This window comes from Sesamum indicum, linkage group LG3 (assembly GCF_026168435.1).
Source record: "Sesamum indicum cultivar Baizhima isolate 11 linkage group LG3, ASM2616843v1, whole genome shotgun sequence".
Classification (NCBI taxonomy): Eukaryota; Viridiplantae; Streptophyta; class Magnoliopsida; order Lamiales; family Pedaliaceae; genus Sesamum; species Sesamum indicum.
The window spans coordinates 14,971,530-14,998,947 of NC_142659.1; the positions used below are offsets into that span (position 1 = coordinate 14,971,530).

The 27,418-nt window shown below is 32.0% G+C and overlaps 1 protein-coding gene, 3 long non-coding RNA genes and 4 other non-coding genes across 11 annotated transcripts; 1 reads left to right on the forward strand and 7 right to left on the reverse strand.

The window, feature by feature from the left end:
• Nucleotides 1-13: 13 nt before the first annotated feature.
• Nucleotides 14-5,755, reverse strand: LOC105157580 (protein MLN51 homolog). 3 transcript variants are annotated; one of them, XM_020692578.2, is made up of 11 exons: nt 4,989-5,755; nt 3,818-3,920; nt 3,499-3,719; nt 2,607-3,421; nt 1,883-1,997; nt 1,536-1,661; nt 1,301-1,356; nt 1,171-1,216; nt 867-1,091; nt 403-463; nt 14-296 (listed from the first exon to the last, which is right to left on the reverse strand). In XM_020692578.2, exons 1-9 carry the CDS (start codon nt 5,525-5,527, stop codon nt 1,064-1,066), a joined length of 2,049 nt encoding a protein of 682 aa, XP_020548237.1. In that variant the 5' UTR covers nt 5,528-5,755; the 3' UTR covers nt 14-296; nt 403-463; nt 867-1,063. The 3 variants fall into 3 exon arrangements, with proteins under 3 accessions (XP_020548237.1, XP_020548236.1, XP_011072294.1); XM_020692577.2 differs by having other exon boundaries at nt 377-463; XM_011073992.3 differs by lacking the exon at nt 403-463.
• A 2,706-nt stretch (nt 5,756-8,461) lies between these two features.
• LOC110011736 (uncharacterized) lies at nt 8,462-11,446 on the reverse strand. Its single transcript, XR_002286806.2, has 2 exons — nt 9,466-11,446; nt 8,462-9,026 (listed from the first exon to the last, which is right to left on the reverse strand). It is a non-coding gene; the product is annotated as an uncharacterized LOC110011736 (long non-coding RNA).
• LOC148788697 (small nucleolar RNA R44/J54/Z268 family) lies at nt 10,278-10,361 on the reverse strand. Its single transcript, XR_016065044.1, has one exon. It is a non-coding gene; the product is annotated as a small nucleolar RNA R44/J54/Z268 family (small nucleolar RNA).
• On the reverse strand, nt 10,516-10,586 carry LOC148788698 (small nucleolar RNA Z267). Its single transcript, XR_016065031.1, has one exon. It is a non-coding gene; the product is annotated as a small nucleolar RNA Z267 (small nucleolar RNA).
• On the reverse strand, nt 10,700-10,788 carry LOC148788699 (small nucleolar RNA R44/J54/Z268 family). The gene has a single exon (XR_016065041.1). It is a non-coding gene; the product is annotated as a small nucleolar RNA R44/J54/Z268 family (small nucleolar RNA).
• LOC148788700 (small nucleolar RNA Z267) lies at nt 10,877-10,956 on the reverse strand. The gene has a single exon (XR_016065032.1). It is a non-coding gene; the product is annotated as a small nucleolar RNA Z267 (small nucleolar RNA).
• Nucleotides 11,447-13,767: 2,321 nt separating the features above from the next.
• LOC105157581 (uncharacterized) lies at nt 13,768-14,614 on the reverse strand. The gene is made up of 2 exons (XR_016064944.1): nt 14,327-14,614; nt 13,768-14,048 (listed from the first exon to the last, which is right to left on the reverse strand). It is a non-coding gene; the product is annotated as an uncharacterized LOC105157581 (long non-coding RNA).
• A 7,087-nt stretch (nt 14,615-21,701) lies between these two features.
• Nucleotides 21,702-26,789, forward strand: LOC148788701 (uncharacterized). Of its 2 annotated transcripts, XR_016064437.1 has the most exons (4): nt 21,702-21,884; nt 23,519-23,571; nt 23,655-24,149; nt 26,090-26,789. It is a non-coding gene; the product is annotated as an uncharacterized LOC148788701 (long non-coding RNA). The 2 variants fall into 2 exon arrangements; XR_016064436.1 differs by lacking the exon at nt 26,090-26,789 and having other exon boundaries at nt 23,655-24,323.
• Nucleotides 26,790-27,418: the final 629 nt, after the last annotated feature.

The following is a 27,418-nucleotide window of genomic DNA, read 5'->3' on the forward strand; positions in this document are numbered from 1 at the left end:
AGAAGCATTAATATAGTCCGATACCAACAAGTAGCAATTTTATTCTCAACCCAAATATATTAACACAAAGACCATAGGTTAAAATTATGTTCAACTCAACAAGAAGCCCCAGAGAAACTGCAAGTTCTCAAACCTTGATGAGATTGATAATAACCCACCGTTACAAAGAACAGGAGAAACTTAGTTCGATAAAGCAAGCAACAGCTGCACAACAATACTTGTTATTCCAATGTTTTTTGAAGAAGCCCCACTACAATCTTCTTGCAAGCTTCAGGAAAATACTAATGCACAATAACCTGCATCAAACAGCTAAGTCACTTATTTGTCCATCCAGCAATGAATACCAAGATAAGATCTAGTATTTTGGTGTTCTTACAGCATAAAAGAACAAGGAACTGCCACCTGTCAAGCTGCAGTGGCTCCCTCAAATTAAGCAGCAAGATCAGGCGTTTTTAAGATATACCTAACCAGCAACAACCAGAGATAAATAAGAATATGAACACCCACCGGTGGAACTTGCACAGTTGGGTGGGCATAACAATTTTTGTTTATTCGAGACAAAACGCACAAGACACATTTTACTTCAGTAGTCCTTTCCGTTCCGTCCACTAAGATGGTTAACCCAAGGGAACGGAAACAAAAATCTAAAAGAGCATACAGAAATTTTGAAGATGATTATGGTCACAAGAATTACACATTTTAGATAAATTAAGGCCAATATTTGTTTTTCTTTCCTTGATCATATTGCTTTTAAGAACCACCCAAACCAACATGGACGAAAAGAAAAAGGAAACCCCAGAAAAGAAAAAATATATTTAATGGCATGTGCAACATATTCCAAAGCAAAACAAAACCTAGAGACATACCTAAGTTATCTCAGAATATTCAGTTGCCCAAAGTGCTCCAGATCAAGAACTGGAGAACACAAAGGGCCTTAGAAGAAGGCCTGCACCAAAACCACACCCAAGAAACTCTGCTACACCCAACTGATGGAAGAGACATCGACTCTAAAGATTCTAGACATTATCTGCTTATTCCAAAGGATTCCCCCAATCTGACAACTTCACTGGTCGAATTTCATCTCCGTATATCTGCAAACAGATCGATGTTATATTAAGTAAAGAGAATATCAATGGCAAAAGTGTAGGCTGTACGACAAATGACACTTGCCTGCGAGGGTTCTTTTGCCTCTGCCCAAAATCATCGTTTGCCAGCTCTGCATATGAAAACGATATTGAATTCCCTAAAAAGAGTGGGAAGATTAACAGTTACAAGGAACAGAAAGTTAATTATATCTTACCAGGCCTCTGCGCAGGTTTCCAATCATTACCAACTTTTGCTGTATTATTTTCTTTGCTGCAACCAATTAGGTTCGTTATAAATAAACAAAATAAAAAAGGTTGAATGCAATACACCCATAGTTGACTTCATAAGCACAGAGCAGGAAATAAGTCTGACAAACATAATACGAGAGAGTAAACATTGGCACAAGGTAGAACAACACAACAAAAAAAATAAACCACTATCCTATCAACCTTGAAGCAGCTGATACAGCAGATGTCTGTCCAGATGGCCGAGCATTGTATGAACCATCAACAGTTATATATGGAGGACAATACGTTGCGCCCAGTGCTCCAGCAGCACCAGCTAAAACTGGTAGCCTGAATATGTTCATTAAAAAAAAATCTATTAAAACTAAAGAAACAAAAATTAAGACAAATAAACATAACAGTGATTAACATGGAAGATAAAATGTATTGCACGATATCAAAAACTTCATTTATGCTGAAACAACCAAGTTAAAGCAACAAAAGATGCAAGTCCAGAGTTGGTAGAAAACATCCTCGTATGTCAGAAGACTAGCTGGGGCAACAGTCATTACCAAGTCATTTCAGAACTCCCTAGACCAAGTTGTGGTTGAGCAACATATCCAGGGAAAGCCATGCCAACAGCAGGGACTCCAATTCCCCCAGGATGCTGGCCTCCAAATTGCATTACTGTAAAATTCGACCAAATATACACATTAAATGAAGTTGGGGATCAAGTTAGCACAAGATAAACAATATAGACTAGAATAGAATTCTGATACAGAAGTTCCAAAGAAAATAGCAATAAGCTCTAAATATACAATATTTCTACTTACTATTAGTCAAATTTTCAAATTTCTGCTAAAGAAAAGATGTTAAATATAAAGACTAGCACGAAAAGTCACGAATACTTTCCCTAATCAAAGATAAATGCCATATTCTCTTTTGTGGATCAAACTAACATTACCATCTGCGCCCAATACTTAATCATATTCTTCATGTCAAATCATACATGGTGCTATTCCTTGTAAAAGAACAACAAAATGTACTCAATCCTCCTCTAAAAACTATTGTTGTAATTAAGAAGCAAATTTTCGATCAGGCATGAGAACCTTAAGCTCATTCAGTGCATTATGCTGTGATACTTTCTGCCTGAAGAACATACTTCCTATGCTGGAACAAAGAAATTACTACGTGAGTCTAGTCAAACCCATTTTAAGGAAGTCAAAACTTTTTAGAACCATGTTTAACATGAAAAGTGTTACTCCCTTCAGACACATAAGTATGCAGAAATATTACCTGGCAAGAAAGCAGGGAAGTTTTGATCGCTTTGACCACTGGCCATACTGCTAGAGGCCCCCATAACCTGTGCTCCACCATACAGGAAGGAGCCTTTTCCACCGCCTTGCATGTTCCCTTTTCCTTTAGCAACTAATGCAGTCTTTGTTTGACTCGACTCTGAAGTAGATTCCAGCTCCCCAGATTCAAATGCATTCATTGCCCCAGCAGCTTTTGGTGGAGAAGAAGCTTGTGCTCCACTTGGAAAACGCTGCGTGAACTGCGGAACAGAAGATTGCGCACGACTTTGACCAGGATTCCTCTGAACATTTTGTAGCTGACTTGGTGGAGAAACCCTGTTAACCTGATTATTAGAGACAGCTGGTTGGTAGGCCATTTGTGTCAAGGAAGCTGGTCCTCTTCCTTGACCCCTCAACTGAGGTTGGGTAGGATTTATAGATGAGGAGTTAGATGATGACATCGGCATAGTGTTTGAAGTCTTCCCGTCCATAGCAGAGGGTGCATCATCAATGTAAAGCTTATCCACACCAATGGAATCTGCTACATTCTTTCCCCGCATAGTTGCAGCTGATCGTGCCGTATTAAAACTCTCATCCACTACTGGTTGCTGACCATTTCTACTGATTATGCCAGCTTGGGCATCTCTTTTAAGTGGCACGGAATTCTCTTTGGTGGAAGAACCAGTGGGATAAAATGGAGGAGAAGTGATGCTCAAATTGGAGGCAACCTGTTTTCTAGGCGGCTCTGTGTTAGACACAGGTTCACTAGTTCTTCCAGAGCTAACATGAGGATGTTTCTCACCTAATTTCCCAGATCTATAAATGAAAAAATTTAGCATCAATGGGACCTGACTGGGTAACAGATAAAAGCAAAAGAGAAGAATTTCACTCACTGTTTGTTTTGTGTAATAGGCGCCTCATTGTTGTTCTTATATGATGGCTGATACCTTCGAGGTCCTCGTCCCCTGACACCCTTAGGAGCATTGCTCTGATTGTTATTATTCTGAGTGCTATTATTAGTGTATTCTCTGGCCCTGTTTCCTTGTGCATATCCACGGTCTGCGGCTCTATTTCTACCACGACCTCTATAACGACCCCTGGAACCCCTTCTAGGCTGGAAATAAACTCATATAAGAAGGGCAGAACAAAAACTTGCATAAACACACAAAAAAAGGACATACACAGCTAATAGCACATGTTCTAAATATTCACCTCTTCATGATGTCTTTCCTGCATGGTCAGCTCCTCAAACTTATCATGCCCCCATTTCCTATCATCTTTAGATTCCCACAGCTTTCTTCCTCCAAGTGTTCGCCTGAAAACCAAAAACTCCAAAAAGTAAGATTTCTAGAAAACATCCAAAGAAATCATTAGTCACTTAATCAGGGTAACAGTAAGACAAGTATCTTAACACCTGCATCACACAAATGGCAGGAAAGGTACTTCTTAAACTCAAATGCATGTTTTACATTTCGAGACCATATGTATCCTGTAAATGTATATTTCTTCAAGTTAAAATTGCTTTACAGATACTGGCCAAATCATAGATATAATATAACATGCAAGTACAGCACTAGCTAGATATCAAACAAGAAAATTCTTTACAATAGGGCCATTAGTCAAAATTTTCCTGCTTCATCTTTCCGTCTTTTCTATGATCATTGATAAGTTACTTCCAGCCCACAATAGAACCTATAGGGTCTACAGGGTAGATGAGAAAGATTCTAAAGTGACCCCCCATCCCTCCATGATTCTTTTTCTTCTGTAGCCACTATCCATCCTAATCCCTCTCCCTCTCTCTATCTACACACACACACACACACACACACACACATATATATATATATATATGTATCAAAACCTTACAGGCTAAATCACCATAAGCAACAAATAAGTGATGGTCCCTGTCTGAAGTACTTACGTAATTAACCCCAAATTTCTTTCTGCAAGCTGTTTTCAATCATACAAGGTTAATTATCGCACCCACTCCAAAAACCTCGAACTTCAAACTACAATGTTCCACGACATGCTATCTATAAATAAGACTCCACTTATTCTTCCGCCACATGCTGATTTATCATTCCTGACCAGATTCTTGATACTCTCTCTAGTTGTCAAGTGGGGACTAATCAATAATAAAGAGACTTATATGCTAAAATGCTAATAAAAAGCAAAGCACAAGTTATAACAAAATCCAGACAAGGAAGCTCACTCCAATTAGGTCAGTCCATGAAGAGTTCCCCAAAAAGAAAACAAATTAAATGCCACTCCTAGTCCAGAATCTAAATAAAGATAAAAGAACTCATGTTTCAACAGGTAGACACACTAGCTGTACAACATCCAGTCAATGCAACTCATTCTGACACACAACATCAACTGATACCTATGTCGCCCACCAGCATTGTCCCGAAATCTGTCATCATGCATGTAAAACGCCCCTGCAGTCGGCACAGCAAAGGGCTCCATCTCCTTTCTCTCCTCCTCCTCATGCTGACCATCAAGAACATTATTATTTTCATCACCAATCTTATTTGCTTCATCATTCACTTCCTTCTTCTCCTCCTCCTCCATCAACTCCCCCGTGACAGCTCCTTCATTCTCACCCTCAACTCTTTCCACTGCCACCACCTCCACATCAACCCCACCTCTCACACCACCACTTTCTTCATACTCCACCTCTTCCTCCTCCACATACTCCTCATCCAAATCATACTCCTCTTCTTCCTCCAATTCATCCTCATACTCCGCCGCAGCGCCTTCAGATTCCCCATCCGACTCATCAATCCTCCGTGGCGGCTTCTCACGACTATTCCCCCCTCCCTCACCATCCTGTTCATCATCGCTCGCTTCCCTCCTCCGCATCTTCAGCGACAGCTTTGCCTCCTCCGGATCGCTCTCGTACTCAATTTCCTCCTCCGCCATCACTTCCAACCGACAGAAAATACTCAACCCCGAATCAAGAAGCAGTTCCGATTCCTACAGAAGTTAGGGTTTTGGGTATGTGATCGGAGATTTGAAAAACCCTAGATTTCTAGAATTAATCAGCGTTGATTTTGGGGGATATTTTGGAACTTATAACTCTGTGGTCTTAAAGAAGAGTCAAGGTTGAGCAGGCAAGGGTTTATATATAGGGGGTGGGGGGGTGGGTACGCATTGACGGATGAGTTGAAGTTGTTCTGTACTTCACCTCAACGGAAGAAACCAAATACGTAGACCTAATAACCATGGAATTATCTCTGTTTCTAGGGTGTTCCTGGTAATTTACTCTTTTGATTTGAACGGATCCAGATAATTGTTATCTGGATCTGAATTCGGGCCAATCCTAGCCCAACCCAGTTATCTATTTGGGCTGGCCTGCATTCAGCAGGCTCTTAGGGGAAAAGGAAGCAAATTAATTGGGCTGAAATTAAATTAATATATTCAGTAATAGTAATAATTATAATAAACTACGACGAACTCTCCTAATGATTGATTATTATAAATATTTTTTTATTATTTAAAAAATTATAATACTATCTTGATGCTCGATAAAATTATGTCATTCTTGAATTAAAATTTAGAATTATCAACTTTGTCTGATGTATTTTTCTTTTCATAAAAACAAATTGGAAAAATGGAAAAAATTGCAAAATTATAAAAACAATATCCATTTAAAATTATTTTAGAAAAATTTAACAATGAAGCAAAATTAAAATTCATAATCTAAAAGGATATGTTGGTCAATTTACCATAAAAATTGAATAAAAATCTAATGGAGATTAATTAATTGGACTAATTATTAGAGGACTGTTAAAATCAGGAGAAAATTAATAATATTGCAAACAACAATAGGGTATGATGCGCTAAAAAAATTGCACGAATCCAATAGATATGGAATATTGTTCAAAATTTGGGTCGAAGCATATATGGATCTTGAAAGGGGGACCTGCGAAAAAGGCATTAGCACTCCAATACCCAAATTAATATTGAATTTAAGATTGAATAAAGTCAAAAAGTAAGTGAATATGATTGAAAATCGAGAAATGATGAATAAGATTGATGAAAAGAACAAAAACACATGATATTGTGCTTATAGAGTGCTTAGAGAATGCTTAAAGAGTGAGAGGGCCGACCTCCTCATAGAAGGACTAAACCTGTATTTATGGGGGAGTGCCCACATTTGCAAGGGGTGTATCCTGCTCAAGAGAATATTGCGGAAGTTGGTTGGGATGATTGAGATAAGGGATAAATCACCTTTAGCCGTAGCTAGGAGTGTTTTGCAGGAGTCCTGCTTGTCCTGAGAGACCTCTCACATACGACGAGTCCTAACCGCCAGAAAGCCCCTCCTTGCTCACATGGGACTCCTTGAGCTGACAGCTGACATCTATGTCAATTGGATACCACGGTGGAATGTATATTTAAACTTAAGACTCCCACAAAAAAAAAAAAAGGCATATATTTGATCTATAAATTTATAATGAGAATACATAATCATAAGATTAGTGAAAAACAGTAATTGAACCAAGCTCAATTCAGATAACGGAGCGCTCAATCTGATCTATGACCTACCGCTAATTATGTTGGTCTAAATGTCGAACCGATGGAAATCTACTTCAATTTGAATTTGAATTACTTATTTAATTAATTCTAAAAGTAGATGAATTTTGTGTAATAAAAAATTAAACGACCTATTAGTAATACAAGAGAAACAATTAGAACCACTTTTCCTTTTAGTAAATCGATTAGACTGACATTATAACTCAATGTTTAATACTGAAACAATTAATATTCTACTCATTAATATTAAATGTTTATAATTAATATTAAAATAAAAAGATAGTTATTATTAAAATAAAATAACAAACCAGCATTAATTGGACTCGTCTGAGCAACAACACTAATAAGATATTGTGCCAAAACTCATAGTGATTTCTTCGCTTATTTTTTTCTTGTTTCTCGAGGGTCTCAAGTGTTTGGATTTAGTTTATATATAAAAAAAAGAAATTGAAATTGGAGTTAATATGCTGCAGAAATTAAGAGAAAATTATTCATAATTTTATACTTAAGTACACTTAATTTGAGTAGTTTAATAGCATAAATTGCAAATTAAAAACACCCTTATTCGATTGAACTTTCTATTGCCGACCATATTCCATCTCCTACTCCATTCAATAAATTACATGACACATTTATATAACATCTTTCTCTAAATAATATAGAATATTTTAATGTGGAATATTTAATACCACCAATGTTGTTCACGATTCTGAGTTATTTTCATCATTTGATTTTTATGCATCCCATTTAAGTAGGTGTGATGTTTTTAAATGAGAATTTAAAAAAAATCTATATACCTTATTGATTCCTGTATATAAAATTAGCAATTACGATTCTTCAAGAATTACAGTGTTCTTTTCCATTTTTTCTATTAGATATTATGCCTTCCATACATAATATTATTAGTGCGACTTATAGATTAAAGTCATTAAGATTGTGTTGAGTAATACTCTTTTAAAACATTTCGAGTTGTGACAACTTATAAAATATATATTCCAACACGATCGCTATCCTTTTCTTTCTTGCTTTCTTCTAGTCTTAAATTGTTATAACGGCTCTCTATCAGGTATAGTAGGTAGTATGATGTGGTATGAAGAATTAGTGGATATAGCAAGTGTGCCGGGAATGCAGCTTGCGCGTAATAGGTCCGGACGCCTAGCATGAAAGTACCTTCTCTAGTAGCAGCTCTATACCTTAGCATCTCTCTAGCTTCCAGTCTACATAAATACAGTAGCTAGCAGACGTAAGTGAGCAGCCACTAGCTGGCCCTTGGCCTTTCACCATAAAACAAACTGGGGTGGTGAAGACTGGAGAAGTTGCTGAGATAGCATGAAAGGGACATCCAATTACTTGGTGGAACATTAAAAGACAATTAGAAAAGGAATGAAACAATTTCTGGAAAATCCCATTTTGATTTCTTCTCTGAAGTTTCCCATCTCCCAGCATTTGTGCTTTTGTTTGCTACCTGGTCTGTGTTGTATGTGTGTATATATATACACACATAGATGCGCCTACCGCCTTAGACTTTGACGAGAGCTCCTTCTCTGTCGAAGGTGAACTCAACATGTTGGACAGAGGAGGTAGTCTCATTTTTCATGATCGGGAGAGGAAGCTGCAATCAACTTTTAGAGGCAATTTGACTATTTTAGCTTACAGCAACTTTTTGTTGCTTCATGTCCAACCCCGTGAAGTCTGATGGTGAATCAGCCATTACATCCAGGCCGAACCGCCAAACCTGGATGTAACGCAGGCTATAACATTCAGAATAAAATAGCCCTGATCATCTTATTGTGTTCTGCTCCACTAAAATTTAAAATTACATCATTAATCCATCCAACATGAACATAAGCACAACAACGGAGCTTGGGAGGGGGAACAAAAGGACCTGTAAAAGAAAAATAACATACAATTAAAGAAAAAAATGCCTGCCTTCATTTACACTGCATAATTTTATTACATTGGTGCTATTTGGAGCCCAATGGAAAGATAGGCTTCAACAAACGCCACCATTCAAATCTCCGTTCTTTGTGGAGCAATCATCAGGCATCCGGCAAGCCCACATCTCCAACACAACATTTTAACAGTTGACACACACTCAAAATAAAACATTGACCAATAGAATAATTTTCCATCTATGAGAAATAAAGGGAAGAAGAGTGGCGGAAGAATTGGGAAGCAACAATGAATAGTTTTATGGATTTCCTGATAAAAAGTCAAATGAAAAGACAAAAGTAGACATACAGATCTTATTGCCCATCATGCAATATCCAAGTGAAAAATGAGTTGAATACCATGCCAAGAAACAGGTATAGAAGAAGATTTACCCTTGAGATACCTCAGAGGTATCAATGATGACATATCATCATCTCTTTCTCTGACAATACAGGCAATGGTGGACACATTGAAAGCAGCTGAAGAGGTTCCAATACAGATATAGGTTTAAAATTCAGTAGTTGTATACAAACTACACATTTAAGTACTGTGTCATCAATGATTTGCCTCAGAGGTAGTGACAATTTGCATATCATCATCTTTAATTTCTGATAATAAATGCTATAGAGTGCATCATCGGCAAAATAATTTCAATAATCCAACAAAAATTTTCCAAGAAAAAAATGTGCTATGTACACAATAAAGATACTAATGCAGACACAGCACAAGCGTGATGAAACAAAATACAAATGCTGGAGATAATGACACAAATGGTCCACCAACAGACAGTGAGTCCACCAGATCCTTTGTCCAGCTTAAGATCAATTCTACGAAGGTGTGGTTCATTTTACAAGTCTTATGACCCTAGATTAAGTTTTTCTGGAGATAAAAGAATGAGGGGAAGAATTATCTTAGGGCTTCACAAAAGTATAAACTGGGTGGCCAACCCATTAATACACCAAGGAGTTGAAAATGAGGATCTAGGAGTACCGTGTCTATTGGCTTGACCAGAGCTAGTTTTATCCAACTTTGAGAAAATAACTGAAAATACATATGGCGATAAAAAACCATTTGTGATATGAACTAAAATTATGGAATGCAATCAATTAAAATGTCTCGTGCATCTGAATTCAGGTCAAGACATAACAAGAGTTCAAAAACAGAGGGGAAGAGCAAAAAAATCATAATTTTTTGAGGTGAAGTTTATACATCAGAGAGATTCCCATCGACAAATCATCATACTCTAATAGAGTGCTGATGTCCCTGTCTGTTTATCATCATATGCACAAACCAACTCATTGCAAATTGAAAAGAAAACAACAAAAAGCATTAAGAAGATAACAGTAGCAGCCACAAACAAAAATCACTTGCATCATATAACCTGGTATTTCGACAAACACTCATCAAAAGTGCAACCAAAACCACTCAAAAAAGTTGGAATTTTGGTACCTCAGATTTCAATATTTTCAATGTATAGAACTCAAAGTATATTTAACACCATCACCGGTACCATCTACCGAGAGCGTGAAAACATATATACAAAAGTACAATGCATTATAAACATACTTTCAAGTAGAAAATATCAAAGGAGAGTTCTAGGAAGATCAAAACATTCATTTAACTAATATAGCATCAGAGAGATTCCCATTAGACCAAGTCATCTTTCTCCTAAAAGGAGATCTGATGTCCCTGTCTATTTTGTCATCACTTGCAAAAATCAAACCTTTGCAGTAATTATATTAACAAAACATTGCAACTGAATTGTACCCCCCAAAAAAAATTCCTAATAAAAAAGAAACAAATAAAATGCCTCATAGCCTCAGGTTAATATGCTTTTCATAGTTCATCACTCAAAGTATATTTAACGCCATCATAGGCATGCGGGCATTCTAAGAAAGCTGCAACTTCAACTAAGTTCAAATTGAACCAACAACCCCTCCCCCCAAAAATTAAAATAAATTAGTAAATCTTTGATAAAAATAGCATCTTAGCAGCACAAATATGCATCAGAGATTCTGATTTCCCAATAAATATATCATCTTTCTCCAGTGGGAGTATGACAAATTTTATATATCATCATTTGCATACAATTCAATAAACAAGAAACAATTATAAACAAACCCCAATAATTTGACAAGAAAATAAAATCAATGTCTTCAAACCTCAAAAAGGTCTGGAGAAGTCGAGCTGCACTTAAGAAGAAGAAGACCATACACGAAAAATATTGTTAAGATTGCAACTGGTAGAAAATCGAGTAGAGAGCGGCGACAAGCGGAGCATTCTGATTAGGGATTGGAGTGTTTCAAGATTTAGGGTTTATAGCAAGGTATTGCTGCAGCCTCCGGAAGGAGTATATATAGGGGATGCAACCAAATACGTAGACCTAATAACCATGGAATTATCTCAGTTTCTAGGATGTTTCTGGTAATTTAGGAGGATCCAGATTATTGTTATCTGGATCTGAATTCGGGCCAATCCTAGCCCAACCCAGTTATAGATTTGGGCTGGCCTGCATTCAGCAGGCTCTTTAGGGGAAAAGGAAAGCAAGTTAATTGGGCTGAAATTAAATTAATGTTTTTAGTAATAGTAATAATTATGAAATAAATTACGACGATCTCTCCTGAAAATTAGTACAATTATATATATATCTTATTATTTAAAAAATTATAAATATTTATTTATTATTTGATAAAATTATGTAATCCCCGAATAGAACTTTTGAATTATCAACTTTACTCTTGATGTAAATTTTTCAATTTAAAAAAATAAAAAAAAGTGGTTATAGTGGGAACGTCTAATCATAAAATTAGTGAAAAACAACAATTGAACCAAGCCTAATTCAGATAACGAATCGTTCAATCCGATATATGATCAAGCACTCAATAATGTCCTAAAGGCCGAAACGACAAGAAATTATTTAATTTGAATTTGATTTACTTATTTAAATTTTTTTCAATTATGAAAGTCGATGAATTTGGTGTAATAAAAAATAAACGACATATTAGGAATAGAAGAGAAAACAATTAGTAAATCGATTACACTCACATGATAATCTCAATCTCTAATACTATAACAATTAATATGCTAATCATTAATATCAAATATTTATAATTAATCGACAACTACTACTTAAATAAAAAATTAAATATTATTGAAATAGAATAACAAGCCAAAAGTAATAAAAAATTGTGCTAGAACTCATAATTACAATCATAGTGATTTCTCCACTTATTTTTTCTTGTTTCTTGAGAGTGTCTCAAGTGTATGTGGGCAATGGAGCTCCAACTCATGGTGAGTGTCCAGCAGCAGCTGGGACTGAATCATGCTTATTACATTGCCCAATCTCACATTTATTCACACAATCATCCACTTTGTCAGCATCTGCATTATTCAAAATACATTGATTTAATAAAATATTATAAAATTATACTAATAAAAGATAAAACATTGAAAAATTTAAAAAAAAAATTACGAATAGTAAAATTTTACCGTCCCCAAATGCAGGGCACTGATCAGTTGCACAGCTGAGCTTGCAAGCGTTGGCCCCCGTTAAGCACTTGGCGATGCATTTTATGATACAAGTCGTGCGTTCTCCACCCTTACCAAAGCAGTCTTCAGTACAACTCAAGTAGCAGCTCTTGAAGGACGCTGATGCTTGCCCTGCGCATAACAACATCAAAACCGTCACCAACTTTATGATTCGAACAGCTTTGTCCTGATCCATGGTTGAATTAGGCTCGCTTCTGTCTATTGTTTTAGGGCATGGGTCAAATGTCATCGTGCATATAAAGCATTCTTTTTCATCTCTTTTTCTGACTTTGGATTTGTGTGATTAATGAAAATCTACTTACTACTAAGTCAAAATTGGTATAGTATTTCTATACTAAGTATACTTTAATAAAGATTCTTTACGTGGCAATTTTGAATCATTATGAAAATTTTCCGACATGTTTTTTAGGAATTACATGTTGATTGATTTACGGATTTAATTATCGGATAGGAATGTTATTTTAATTACTCTCCAAGCGTTACAATTCTATTTTGATCATGAATTAATCGCCCATTTGACCAACCCATGTTGTGATTAATTATATGGAATGTTAGATGAGGCGAAAAATTATAAGTTTAATGTAATTATTGCACACTTATTTTAATAATTTTGTCCAAACTTTAATAAAATAATATAATTATAAATGGGAGAATTTTCGAAAAGGGTGTCAGTATAATTTCAAAATTTGGGAAAAAATGTAATTTGTTAAATCAAATTAAATAAACACTATGTTTTGAGATTTTTCAAAATAATATTTACAAAAAATATACTATATTATTAAATATCACCTATTTTATATTTTTTACAGTCACTTCTCAAATATTTACTAGACACACGTTATTACAAATGAATGTGAAAACTTATGTTTTTGACATCTGTTTAAAAATCATAATAAATCAATATTATTTAATGGTTAAAAAATTAAATATAAAAACTTGAGTTTTCGATTAATCACAATTTGTTATGATCTTAACTATGATAAAAATATTTATCATAATTTTTAGTTGAGACTAATGCTTTGGCCTCGCCTGTAAAAACAACGGCTAATATCCATTGTGTAGCCATAGTTAATCAATATAATTTTTATTCATATTAATTAATCATAACAAAAATTATATTTCTTCTAGTGCGTACAATATAATACTGATATCCAACAATATTAACTCATGCAAACACACAGACATAGAGAAATACATGTACGGTCCAAAACAAATAAACTTGTTTCATTTATTTTCCACTTTGAAGTAACGATGCGGGTCGACCCAAAAGCTTATTGCCCAGTTGAAGACGGAGCTGGAGTTCGTGATGGTGATGGTGACGACTTCTCCGGGGAAGTCGAGACCGGAGAAGCTGCTGTCTCTAGCCTGAACAGGCTACATTTGCCGGTCTCGCACTTAGTTACACAATCATCCACTTTGTTCGAATCTGCAGTCCATTTTCAACATAGCTCGATTTCATTAGCATAAATGTTATTGTAACATTTCCTATGTTTTATCTACAAATGTTAGTTTTCACTGTCCGAAATATTGACATTTATATAAATGTCATACATCGCTAAATAAAAATAAAATGCTTAGTTAAACAAGGTTGTATTTGGAATAAAAGAGAATATACGTATAGGATTAATTGCATCTTACCCCTTATAAAAGCATTAATTGACAAAAAACTCCCTTGAACAATAGAAATAGACGAGGAAAACCTACCGCTTTGGAACACCGTGCATTGATCAACCGCACAGCCGAGTTTGCAATAGTCAAGACCAGTGGCGCTCGGCGGAAGAATAATGCACTTTGCGATGCATTTGACTATACATGCCGGTTTATTTGGCGAGATGACACAGCCGAGGGCACAAATCTTGAAGCAGTCCTTGAAAGACGCGGATGCTTGCCCAGCGTACGCCAACATCAACACCAGCATCACAGCTATGCTTGAATTGGCTTCAGACATGGTGGAATAGTGTTGATGGATTTACCAATTAGGAGCTATTTGTTCACAAATGATGGATTTTAATGTCTAGTTTGCTAGTATATATAGATCGATTTTATAGTACGATTGTGTTAATTTATTATTGAATTTTGACTTGATTATGATGTGTGTAACTGGATTCTGGGCACGTGAAGGGTGACTTGATGGATTTACTAATTAGGACACAAATGATGGATTTTAATGCCTAACCTGCTCATACATATAGTTCGATTTTATAGTGCGATTGTGTTAATTTGTTATTGAATTTTGACTTGATTATGATGTGTGTAACTGGATTTTGGGCACGTGAAGGGTGACTTTATTTGTTATTTTGTGTATCGATGAACATTTATAGTATGTATTTAATGATTTGTAGATGATTATAATGATTTTGGAAATCTAGCTTTTTTGGTAATTTTGATGTAAGTAAATATTATATATCATCTGGTTTTGGCTTTACAAGAGAATGAAAATTGGACTGCACAATGGCCCTTAAATTTTGTTGTCTTTTCTAATATAAGCTAATAATATGTTTATATATATACACTAAAAAAATATGTGGTAAATAATTTTTATTGATCACGGTTAAATAAAATTAATGCAAAAATATAAATTTTCTACCAGAAAAGAGTTATTTGCTATGGCTAATAACCATGATAAATGTTTTAGTCACCCTTGGAGATACCATGGAGGTGGTCAATTACTATTTACTACGGTTATTTTATTTTTAACCATCACAATTAGCATGATTAAATATTATATTTTTTTGTGGTGATATATGCATATATATGTATATATATTTCGACCTGATAATTTAAATTTGCTATTCTATTCTGTAAAATAAATTCTGCATTCAAATGAATTAAGTAAGAATAAATCTGCAAATATTTAATTTATTTTTCTTTTATGTAGCTTTCAAAATTTATACATTTTAATAACCAAATGTATTTCATTAAAACATATATATTTTACATTAAAAAAATAATATATTGTTTTAAGTTATTGAGGATGATAAGTTCAATTTGCTCACTTTTTATTTTTTATAAAAATACTCATAACAAAATTTAGTGTTTAATAAGCAATTCATATATATATATCTATCAATGAGACCCAACTCAATTAGCAAAAATAGAAATCCCATGACTCTAAGGCTGTGAGTTCGAACCCCATTAACATGTAGAATGATTCTATTTTAATAGAAGGCATTATTTTATTTTAATAGTAAATACATGTGAACCACCAAAAAACGAGAAAAATATTTTAATAAACTTTGACCACAAACTATAAGAAATAAAATTTATTTTTTTAACTAAAAGTATTAGATAAATTTTACTTTTATATCTTTTTTAAAATTGAATTATGTTTGAAAATATTTTAATAAACTTTGACCTGAAACTATATATAATAAAATTAATTTTAAAAATATTAGATAAAGGTTAATTGTAAATACATAAGTCATTAATTTTTAAATTGTAATTATTTGAATTTGAATAAATTTTAGCAAATTTTATTATTTTTTAAAATTAATTGTTATTTGATATAAAAGTATTTTGATAAACTTTGACCACAAACTTAAGATATAAAGTTACTTTCCAAAAATAAAAATATTAAAGAAACTTTATTTTAATATAAATAAAAAAAGAATTTTAAATTTATATTTATTTGAATTTGAGATAATTTTTAGTATCTTTTTAGTATTTTTTGAAATTGAATTGGTATTTGGTCTTAAATTATTTTAATAAACTTTGATCATAATATTAGAATTAAAATTTATTTTTGTATAAAATAATAGTATTAGAGATATTTTATTTTATTACAAATAATAAAATATTTTTTAAATTATAATTATTTTTATTTCATATAGATTATAGCATATTTTAAATATTTTTTGAAATTAAATTATTATTTAGTCTAAATATATTTTAATAAACTTTCACCACAAACTATAAGAAGTAAAATTTATTTTTCTAAAATAAAAATGTTAGATAATTTTTTGTATAAACAATGAATTAATTTTAAATTATAATTATTTATATATAAGATAAATTTTTGCATATTTTTGTTATTTTTTGAATCAATTTTTTGGTCTACAAATATTTTGATATACTTAATTTTTTTAAAAATATTTGAGAAATTTTATTATAACTTTAAATTTTAGTTTATTATAAATTATTATTTATATTAAAAATAAAAAAGATGTTAGAATTTATCTCAAGTACAAATAATATAATTTTAAAATTTATATAAAAATAAAATTTATCTAATACTTTTATTTTAAAAAATAAATTTGATTTCTTATAGTTTGTGGTTATAATTTATTAAAATATTTTCAAACTAAATAATAATTTAATTTTCAAAAAGAATAAAAAGATGCCAAAATTTATCTCAAATACAAATTATTTTAAAATTTATTTATTATTTATTTAAAAATAAAATTTATCTAATGCTTTTATTGAAAAAAACAAAATTTTATTTCTTATAATTTGTGGTCAGATATTAAGATATTTTCGGACAATATAATAATTTTTTTAAAGAATAATAAAATGATCCTATAAATTAACTAAAACACAACTAATTATAATTTTAAAACTATTTTATTATTTATATTAAAATAAAAATTCTCCAATATATTTAATTTTTTAAATATTTTTTATTTCTTATAGTTTGTGACCAAAGTTTATTAAAATATTTCCAGACATGAGTTGAGTCTGTTTGTAGCCAATATTTCCTCTTTCTTTTTGTTGGTTCACTTGCATTTTTCCCTCCCAAAGGGGGAGTTAATAGAGTTAACATCCATGTGCAACGCACATGATTTTTTATGACGAAAAGGGTTTGATGAGTTTTATGAGGTTAAAAGCGATACCTATTATATTTGGTGGTATTAAAAAAAATTCTGTGTTTACTTTATGAGACTAAAAAATCATTTTGCCCTGTTGATCATTTATAGTTGTCTGATATTGATGAATACTATATGATTGTTATTTTTTATGATAGTTGTTAAATATTGATATTTATAATTAATTTATTATTAAAAAAAAGAATAATAGTTTATTACTTTCGCTTTTAAAAAAAACACGTACATAGTTACCAATCATTCTAATTATTTATTAGACTAAAACTAACATATCTTATTTCATTTTAAGTTATATATTGTTCTATTTATATTTCATTTTAAGTTTGAATTCTGAAGTTGTCATTTTTTATATTTTCAATTTAGAATATAAACTCTAGATTATTTCATAAAAATAATATATTGTTTGTATATACTTATATATTGCAATCTTTAAGTAAAATGTGATTAGAATCTTTGACTAAATCCAAGAGTAAATTATATTGGGACTCTCTGAAATTAGGTTAAAAATTACAGTTACACGTCATGCCTTGTGTAAAATTTCAACTACACTTCTTAATGTTACAGTTGTAATTACAATTAAAATTAATAAGCTGTAATTTTACGGAAAAAATAGGGGTATTTGTGTAATTTGACACAACTTCAGGGAGTTCCAATGTTACATATCCTAAATAAAATAATTAATAGGGAAGGTGGATGTCAGATAAATAAATAAATAAAATAAATTTAGCTTAGGATGAGGGAAAAAAATCTGGATATAAATAATTTTTAATCCACAGCAATATGTAAATTTATTTTTCCAAATTATTTCCTTTGTTGTAGATCTTATCAAGCATGGATGTAATGATCAAATTTGGGCAGAAACTCCATCATCTTGGTGGTGATGAGCTTGAAGCCATTTGTTGGGGCAAGAGGCCACATTCTCCAATTTCACACTCATTAACACACCTATTCACTTTCTCAACATCTTCCATCTTAAAATCTGCAATCACCAAAACATTGATTTAATAACAACAATAATCATAAGGGTAATTGCAGCTGCTGCTAACGAGATTTGATATAATTATAAAGTACTAATTTCAACATGATTGTCTAAAAGTTACATAACTATTTTTATTTTACCGGATATTTATAATATTTTTATATAACGAAGATGTATTTATAATTATGATAAGTATCATGAGAGATAACTGTAATTTACCCCGATAATAATAATAAGGGTTAATTATCTTTGAACTTCCTCTGAAAATATGAAATTACACTTTCCCTCAAAGAAGTTTTGAAATTACAATCACACCCCTTTGAAAATTCACTATTTACACATATCTCATTTTCATTAGAATTTGAATGAAAAATGCCGACGTTAGTGAAAAAATACATAAATGTTCTACTTTACCCTTGATTTACATGTAATAATTTTATAATAATATGGGTAATAATGTAATGATGTTAACCTCACTCTATATACATATATATATATATATATATATTATATTTATTCCTTTATAAGTATAAAAATATAAATGAGAATGCTAAATGCGGCGCAAAGTTAAAAATTTATTTAATATTTTTTGCTAACAGTCAGCATTTTTCGTCCAAAGCCTAATTAAAGAAGATCAGGTGTAAATAATTTTTTTTTGAATAGGATGTAAGTGCAATTTCAAAACCTTCTTGAGGAAAAGTGTAATTTTACATTCTCAAAGGGTGTTCAAGTGTAATTACCCCTGATACTAAATAGTTTCCTTATTTATCTTTTCCTACAACGCACACAACGTTTCCAACGCACAATTCAAGAATTAAATGCAATTTTTGTCCTATATTTTTTTATTTTGGAATTTCAGCTATTTATTTTTCTAGAATAGCAAATAGATCATTGAAATTTTTAATTTTTCACAATTTTGATTCTTCGGTGGCTGGAGTTGGCAAATATTATCGAAAAAAACCATGTGCCCAACTAAAATTACATTTAAAGCCCATAACTCAAACGGCAGCAAAACGTTCTCACCATCGGCAAAAGGAGTGCATTGATCAACTGCGCAGCCGAGCTTGCAATAGTCGAACCCAGACGAAAAGCCCTCGCCAGTGAGGCACTTGGCGAAGCATTTGACTACACAAAACAGTTTGTGGCCGCCGAAGAGGCAACTGATAGCGCAACCGGGGAAGCAATGCTTGAAAGATGCCGAGGCTTCGCCTGCAAATAACAGCATTAAGACCACAACTTGAGTTATTGTCTGAAAATTTTTGTTGTCGTTCATGTCTGTAAATGGATCTAATCCCTGTAATAATAACGGGTTGTGGTTCATTCTTAGTAGATTTATAGTTCATGTTTAATGAATTAGATTACATGTACTAGTCATTGAATTTTCAAGATTTGGAGGAGGGACAAATTGTCAACATGTAGGTGGGGAATTTTAGTTGTGATGATATGTCAATTATTTATTTATGTAGGTTGAACTTTTGTAGCGATGGCCATATTGTTTTTTTGGCATGTCTAAAAAGGAAATTCGTCATAAATAATATAGTAATTTACAACGAGTTTTTTTAAATTTTTTGATGTAATTACAAATATCTTTTTATTTTTTGGAAAATTGCTTATCCTTGATTTTTTTACCTCCCGTCCAACTATTAGCCCATTCCGTCAATTCCCATTAAGTTCCATCAATTATTTTTTTGTGGTGAATTAGCTAAAATGCTTTTATAAACTATAAAATAATATTTACTTATTTTTCAAAATATTATATTTTTTTATGGAGTAGAAGGGCTAGAAGGAAATTTCATCTCGTTAAATTTTTAATTAAAATTTTTTAATTTTCTTTTATAAAGAATAGCAAGGACCAAGCGGACATTTCCAGACCTCGTGTCAAGAATGACATAATGCCATCAAACAATTTTGGGGGTCATTTTCAATTTTTTAAATAACAAAAAGGTATTTGTTATTATCTCAAAATTTATGAGGTGGGGCCTAATTATTAATGACGATTTTCTCTTTTTTCTTAGTGTATTAAAAGTGAGTCCCACCTTTATATCTCTTTATCTAAATAATAATGTCACTTTAATCTTTAATTAAACTAAAAGTCATTTATCGCTCTCAAACTTTTCAGTTAATCTTATGATGTGGATCAATTTGCGACGGTTTTTGTGTCTATTTTTCTCGCACAATATAATTTATATCAAATGTATATTATTTTCAATAATCTGCTAATTACTGTCAAGATTATATGAACCCTTTCTATTTCTGTAACTCGACAACTGAATTGTTATTAGAGTAATAATTTTGTCCTATACTTTTTTAATTTTTGCATTTCAGTTTTTATTTTTTATTTTCATTGAAGTTTACTCTTTTTGTCGGGAGAATACATGTGTATCTCATGTGACCTTTTAAAATTGAGGCTATTATTTTTATTGCCTCATTTTTACCAGTATTATTATACTTTAAGTTTCTGAGGTTGTATTTTTATCCTATATTTTTTATTTTTCATAATTTTAGTTATTTTTTTATTGGAGTTCACCGTTCTCATCTATGGAGGTGAACTGTGGAGGAAAAAGGGATAGGAAAATAAAAAAATATAGGAACAAAATGCTATGCTAAAAAATTGAAAGACAAAAACATCAAATAATATAAGTTAAGCGACTAAATATAAATTTAAATAAAAAAAAGTAAAGGGCAAAATAAAGGGCATATTGCAGCACATTTATCGTAGCATTCTTTGTGAAAGTACCAACTGCCGATGATGTCATTAAGACCACAATGAACGTCAACAATATTATACAGTAATAGTCTTCCTCCCCATTTTCTTTATTAATTATTGGTAATGAAAATATTTTTAATTATTATTTCTTGAGATTTTAACTTGTACATCTCGTTATTTCTTCATAGACGGAAATCAAAGACGGAAATATCTCCGTCAAAATATTTAAACTTTCAAAGACGGATTTAACGATGGGAAAAGTTTCCGTCTTAAAATTATAAAATAAATCTTTATATTGACTGAATTTTTAATGAATAGGAAATTTTGGAAAAAAATAAAAAATATAAAAAGTATTCCGTCTTTGATTTGATAATAAAACAAAAAATTTAAGACGGAATAAAAGATGAATTCAAAAAATATATATTTTTTATTTCCGTCTTTAATTCTGTCATTATTTTCATTTTTATTTCATATTTTTATAAATAAAAATTAAAACTAAATTTTGTTTTCTTTTTCCTTTTTTATATATATTATTTTTTAAAAATTATTATTATTAGTAAAAATGAAATTAAATCTCAAAATCCCCAAATTGCAAGTTACCCCCAAATTGTAGTCATTTTCTTCCTTTCTCACTCAGAGTCACGTACGAAGCTGTTCTTCCTTTCTCGCTGCGTGCCGCAGTCATCAACTCGCCGGTGTATTGGCGCAGCTATTCATGGGTGGCCGGTGGAGGAAAAGAGTCATTCGAACAAAAATGTTAGTTTTCTTTTTGCTTAGTTATCGCTTTCAATCTCCTCTTTATTTTTCATTTCCCCCTATTTTTACCTTTTTGATTAGCTTAATTGAAATAGATTTTTGTATGTAATCATATAAGTTGATGATTGAGTGGCAACTTGAAATCAGAGAAAACATTTGAGTGCTTGCTACTTGTTTGATAAATTGCTTGAAAGAGATTGCTGTATGTTTTCTACACATTCCTTACAATGGAATGGGATCATCACTTTATGTTTGTCAATTGACAAAAGAATCTTCTAGTATCTGAGTTCGAAAAAACTTATAAAGATCTACATTGAATTAGTTGCTTAAAGTAGTGATGGATAATTCATTGTTTGTCCGTTAAACTTCATCTCAGTGTAAGATAGAACTGGGGATATTACCATATGATGCTATTGTATTTGGTAGGTAATAACAACTCTAACAATAAATGGAACTAGCAATTCTCATTTAAGAAATGCATACACATTTAGCATATAATAGATGCTGCTCATGATGAGGGTCTATTAACATTGGCAACTAAGCCATTGCACATACGTAATTTTGTTCGAATGAGCTGATCATTAAGCCATCATCATCGAGGTCTTTATAGGAGGAGAAAGTTGCTCCCATTTCTTGGTTCTTTTCCATATGCTAGTGCAAGAAAGATCTTTCTGACGTTATCTGAAAATCTCAGTTAGCTTTCCTGTTGTGACATATTTCTAGCACTGTTCCTGGAAATAGTATCTACCTGCAGTGTTCAAGTGAAACTAATTGTATGACTGACTTTTCATTTGTGATTACTTTTTCTCTTATCTTTGTATTAGCAACTTATGATTCAGCTGCCCCTTTTAAAGACAAGATTTTGATGATTCCTTTGATTTCTCGTCTTAAGAAGATTCCATGATACTACAACAGTATGAGTATATATTAGTGACAAAATGTGAAGTGAAGCTATTATATATTAAGTGGAAAAAACTTTTATTTGCCACTAATAATTTTAAGTTCCATAGTACTAGAATAGTGTCCAAGTTGTCACTGTTGACTTATAACTAAACTAAAATACCTCTAAAGAAAAACAGTAACAACTAAAATACTATTCCTTGTTGGTAAGCTTGTGAACCATTGTTATGGTAAAATTGGAATTATTTTCACTTAAAACATATTTTCGTGACTATTTTCACATTGCCATTAATACCTTTTATCTAATATTTTTGTTTCTTTTAGTGGGAGTTCAACAAAAGTTCTCATTTTCAAGCAGTTCCTAAAGACAGATAGAGTAACCTTATTATGAGTATAACTTTGTAATTACTGCTATGATGCTTTACAATATAACTTACAATTTCTTAACCTTTCCTTATAATGGGCCTTGACTGCTAGTTCTTTATGAAGGTATATAATATAGCATATGTTGTTCATAAGTTATTTACATTCCTTAATTTTTCGAACTATTATGTGCTTAATTAGCTTCTAACTGTTTCAAACTTTTCACTATATGAGACTAGTGACATTGCTATAATAACTCATGCACCACATTTACAAAACTAGAGTAGCGGAGTTGCAAGCTACAATTTATGTATTAAGTCCTTCAGTTAGTCTGTGCATGTGTAAATTTCTTATGCCTTGGCATATTGTAGTCACAAAGCACACTGGTGGTTCTATTTCACAAGGAGCACACAAGATGAGAATGGTAAACTTTATTTTGAGGTTTCAAAATATTATTTATTGCATTTTATTTTCTAGATATTGATAATGTTATTTATATGATTTTAGGAAAAAGATCTTGGCCGTGAAGTAAATGAATTGGAGTTGTTTCATATAACGCACAGAAGAAATCAAGGAATTGGAGACTTTGTAGATAATTAATTATCTTAATTAATATAATTTGCCCCCAAATATTATAACAAACTCCAATTTAATCCGTTCAAGTTTTATTTTATTCCAAATTCAATCTATAATTTATTTACTAATTAAATTTAAATTTTTAATAATTACCAATTAGTCTTCCCATTATGAGAAAAATTCTACGGACGTCACAGTTCTGGATTGTATAACAATGGAATTCCGACCCGATTAAAGAAGAAGGTATAAAGTCCTTGTGAGTTGGTTGTTGTTGATCGTAGCACTAATTGGGAAAGCCCACAAACAACATCAACTCTTGCCTGTGGAACTACACGGGACGTTACGACTGCTGCCAAGGAAGTGTTAGTACAAGTTATGACACCAGCCAAAGGAACATCAACAACTGGAAATTGAGCTAAAGATACGGTAAATCCAATACTAAGAAGAGTTATTAGGAGAAGTGTTGAGGGGTAGGCTATTTTGGTAACCGACATTAGGGAAGGTTTAAACGTATTGTTGGTTTCTCTATATATGTTTTATTGTCGATGATCTTCATGAGTTGGCCATGCTTATTTATAGAAGAAAGAACCCATATTTCGACCTTCAAGTGTTTGACTAAATGTTTTCTTTCAATTAATCTATATAGCTAATTTTAATAATTGTTAGGCTGAAGAAGTACAACTATATTCAACCAAAAGTAAAACCGAATAGAAATAGGTATTAATTTGAATTGAGTTGTTAAGCCAAACCCTACTTGATTGTCGTTATAGCAAGAATTTTGCATTTGTGTTCCATTCTTTTAGCCTTTTGGTACTATTTTAGTCACTTTCCCCATTCATCCAAATCTTATACTCTAAGGCCTTTTTTATTTGGTGTGGCAGGACCCAAGTGATATAAAGAACTTTAGAATTGTAATCCAGCCATAATTAGCTTTTGTAGCAGGTTTTACTACTAATATTTGTCTGATGTTAAGAAAAAATAAAGAAAAAATTAAAGGTAATTAAGTGGGATATCCTAACTAATAACTCAAAGTAAAAGTGGCCTAAGTTAATATTTTAAATTCATATATTTGTCAAAATATAATGTATGCATGACAACCAAAGATGGCTTCAGTCATATTTATCTAAGACGCGAAAATGAAGGAAATTGTAATAAAAATTAGAGCTTTATTTTTTTTAGTTTATTGTTCAGCACATCGCATGCGGGAGACTTACTGATGTTTGGAACGTGAGGAAATGTGTTCAGTGTTTTAATTTTTGCATTATAAATGTTATTACTATATTTTTTATAAATGCATGGAAAGAAAAATAGAAGAAATTGTATTAAGAAATTTGAGTTTTTTTATCATTTTATGTTTTCTAAAATGGAGCTAGAAATAGAGGATTTGTAATAAAAGTCAAAGTCGTTTAGTCTATTGTTAAGTATTTACCCTTAGAACACATCAAGTTGGGAAGACATTAACGTGTGGAGCTAGAGAAATGCATTTTTTAACGTAGTATATTTACCTTATAATATATATTTATTTAATTAATATAAAGTAAGTCAAACTGGAAGAATTTCTAGTAAAACATTCGAGTATTATTTTAGTTTATTTATTCAATATTATCCTCAGCATGGGATATGCTGAGGGTATGTTGATGTGTGGAATGTGTAAAATATGTTTTGGGCACTCTATTGCTTGCATTATAAATGTTTTCAACTTATTTATTTTTTTTTTGCAAGGAATGAAAATTATAGGAAATGGTATTTAAAAAAAATAGTTTTTATTCTATTTATTCAAGACTACGCGCAGTGTACCCATGCTGGAGCCATGTTAATCTGTGAATTTTGAAAATACATTTTGATAGCTCTAAATTTTGGCAATATAGACTTTTTAAGTTAACTTTTATAAAAGGAGCAAAAAATAGAGAAATTTGTAATTAAAGAAATGATTATTTTTTGTTCATCAGCACTACCCTCGACAAACTCCTTGTTTGAGCATGTTGATGTATTTATTTAATTATAAATTGTATATATTTATTTTATCAGCAATTCCAAATTTCATCACATCTATAATGCGTAAAAAAAGATAAATTTTTTCAAGTAATACCTAATACCGCAATGCACTAATTCAAACATGCTACTGCATTTATTAGCAAAGTATGTAAATCAGTACATCGTAACATGCTTGCAAAGCATGTCTTTGGGCATACTGATCTAACAAATCCAGTACAATACACTCGTCACTCTAACATAATACGACAATAACTTTTTTAAGAGCTCTTATTCAACTGTGTTTATGACTCGACCATTGAAGTGTGACCGTAGTACACTTAATCTAGCATATAGAACGACATGATCTGATAAATTTTAAATCCATTATTTAGGCCACCACATAGGTTGGTGCACCGGGAATATAGGCGCTCAATACACCCAAGATGCTTCTAATGGCAATGATAGGAAAGGTGATAGAAACTCCAGGGGGTACAAATACACATCAGCCAGGAGGCAATACGACCCTGAGCAAGCATTGTTCTGGATTGTATAACAATGGAATTCCGACCCGATTAAAGAAGAAGGTATAAAGTCCTTGTGAGTTGGTTGTTGTTGATCGTAGCACTGATTGGGAAAGCCCACAAACAACATCAACTCTTGCCTGTGGAACTGCGCGAGACGTTCCGACTGCTGCCAAGGAAGTGTTAGTACAAGTTATGACACCAGCCAAAGGAACATCAACAACTGGAAATTGAGCTGAAGATACTGTAAATCCAATACTAAGAAGAGTTATTAGGAGAAGTGTTGAGGGGTAGGCCATTTTGGTAACCGACATTAGGGAAGGTTTAAACGTATTGTTGGTTTCATTATATATGTTTTATTGTCGATGATCTTCATGAGTTGGCCATGCTTATTTATAGAAGAAAGAACCCATATTTCGACCTTCAAGTGTTTGACTAAATGTTTTCTTTCAATTAATCTATATAGCTAATTTTAATAATTGTTAGGCTGAAGAAGTACAACTATATTCAACCAAAAGTAAAACCGAATAGAAATAGGTATTAATTTGAATTGAGTTGTTAAGCCAAACCCTACTTGATTGTCGTTATAGCAAGAATTTCGCATTTGTGTTCCATTCTTTTAGCCTTTTGGTACTATTTTAGTCACTTTCCCCATTCATCCAAATCTTATACTCTAAGGCCTTTTTTATTTGGTGTGGCAGGACCCAAGTGATATAAAGAACTTTAGAATTGTAATCCAGCCATAATTAGCTTTTGTAGCAGGTTTTACTACTAATATTTGTCTGATGTTAAGAAAAAATAAAGAAAAAGTTAAAGGTAATTAAGTGGAATATCCTAACTAATAACTCAAAGTAAAAGTGGCCTAAGTTAATATTTTAAATTCATAGATTTGTCAAAATATAATGTATGCATGACAACCTTAGATGGCTTCAGTCATATTTATCTAAGACGCGAAAATGAAGGAAATTGTAATAAAAATTAGAGCTTTATTTTTTTTAGTTTATTGTTCAGCACATCGCATCTCCCTTATTGATATTTGGAACGTGAGGAAATGTGTTCAGTGTTTTAATTTTTGCATTATAAAAGTTATTACTATATTTTTTATAAATGCATGGAAAGAAAAATAGAAGAAACTGTATTAAGAAATTTGAGGTTTTTTGTCATTTTATGTTTTCTAAAATGGAGCTAGAAATAGAGGAT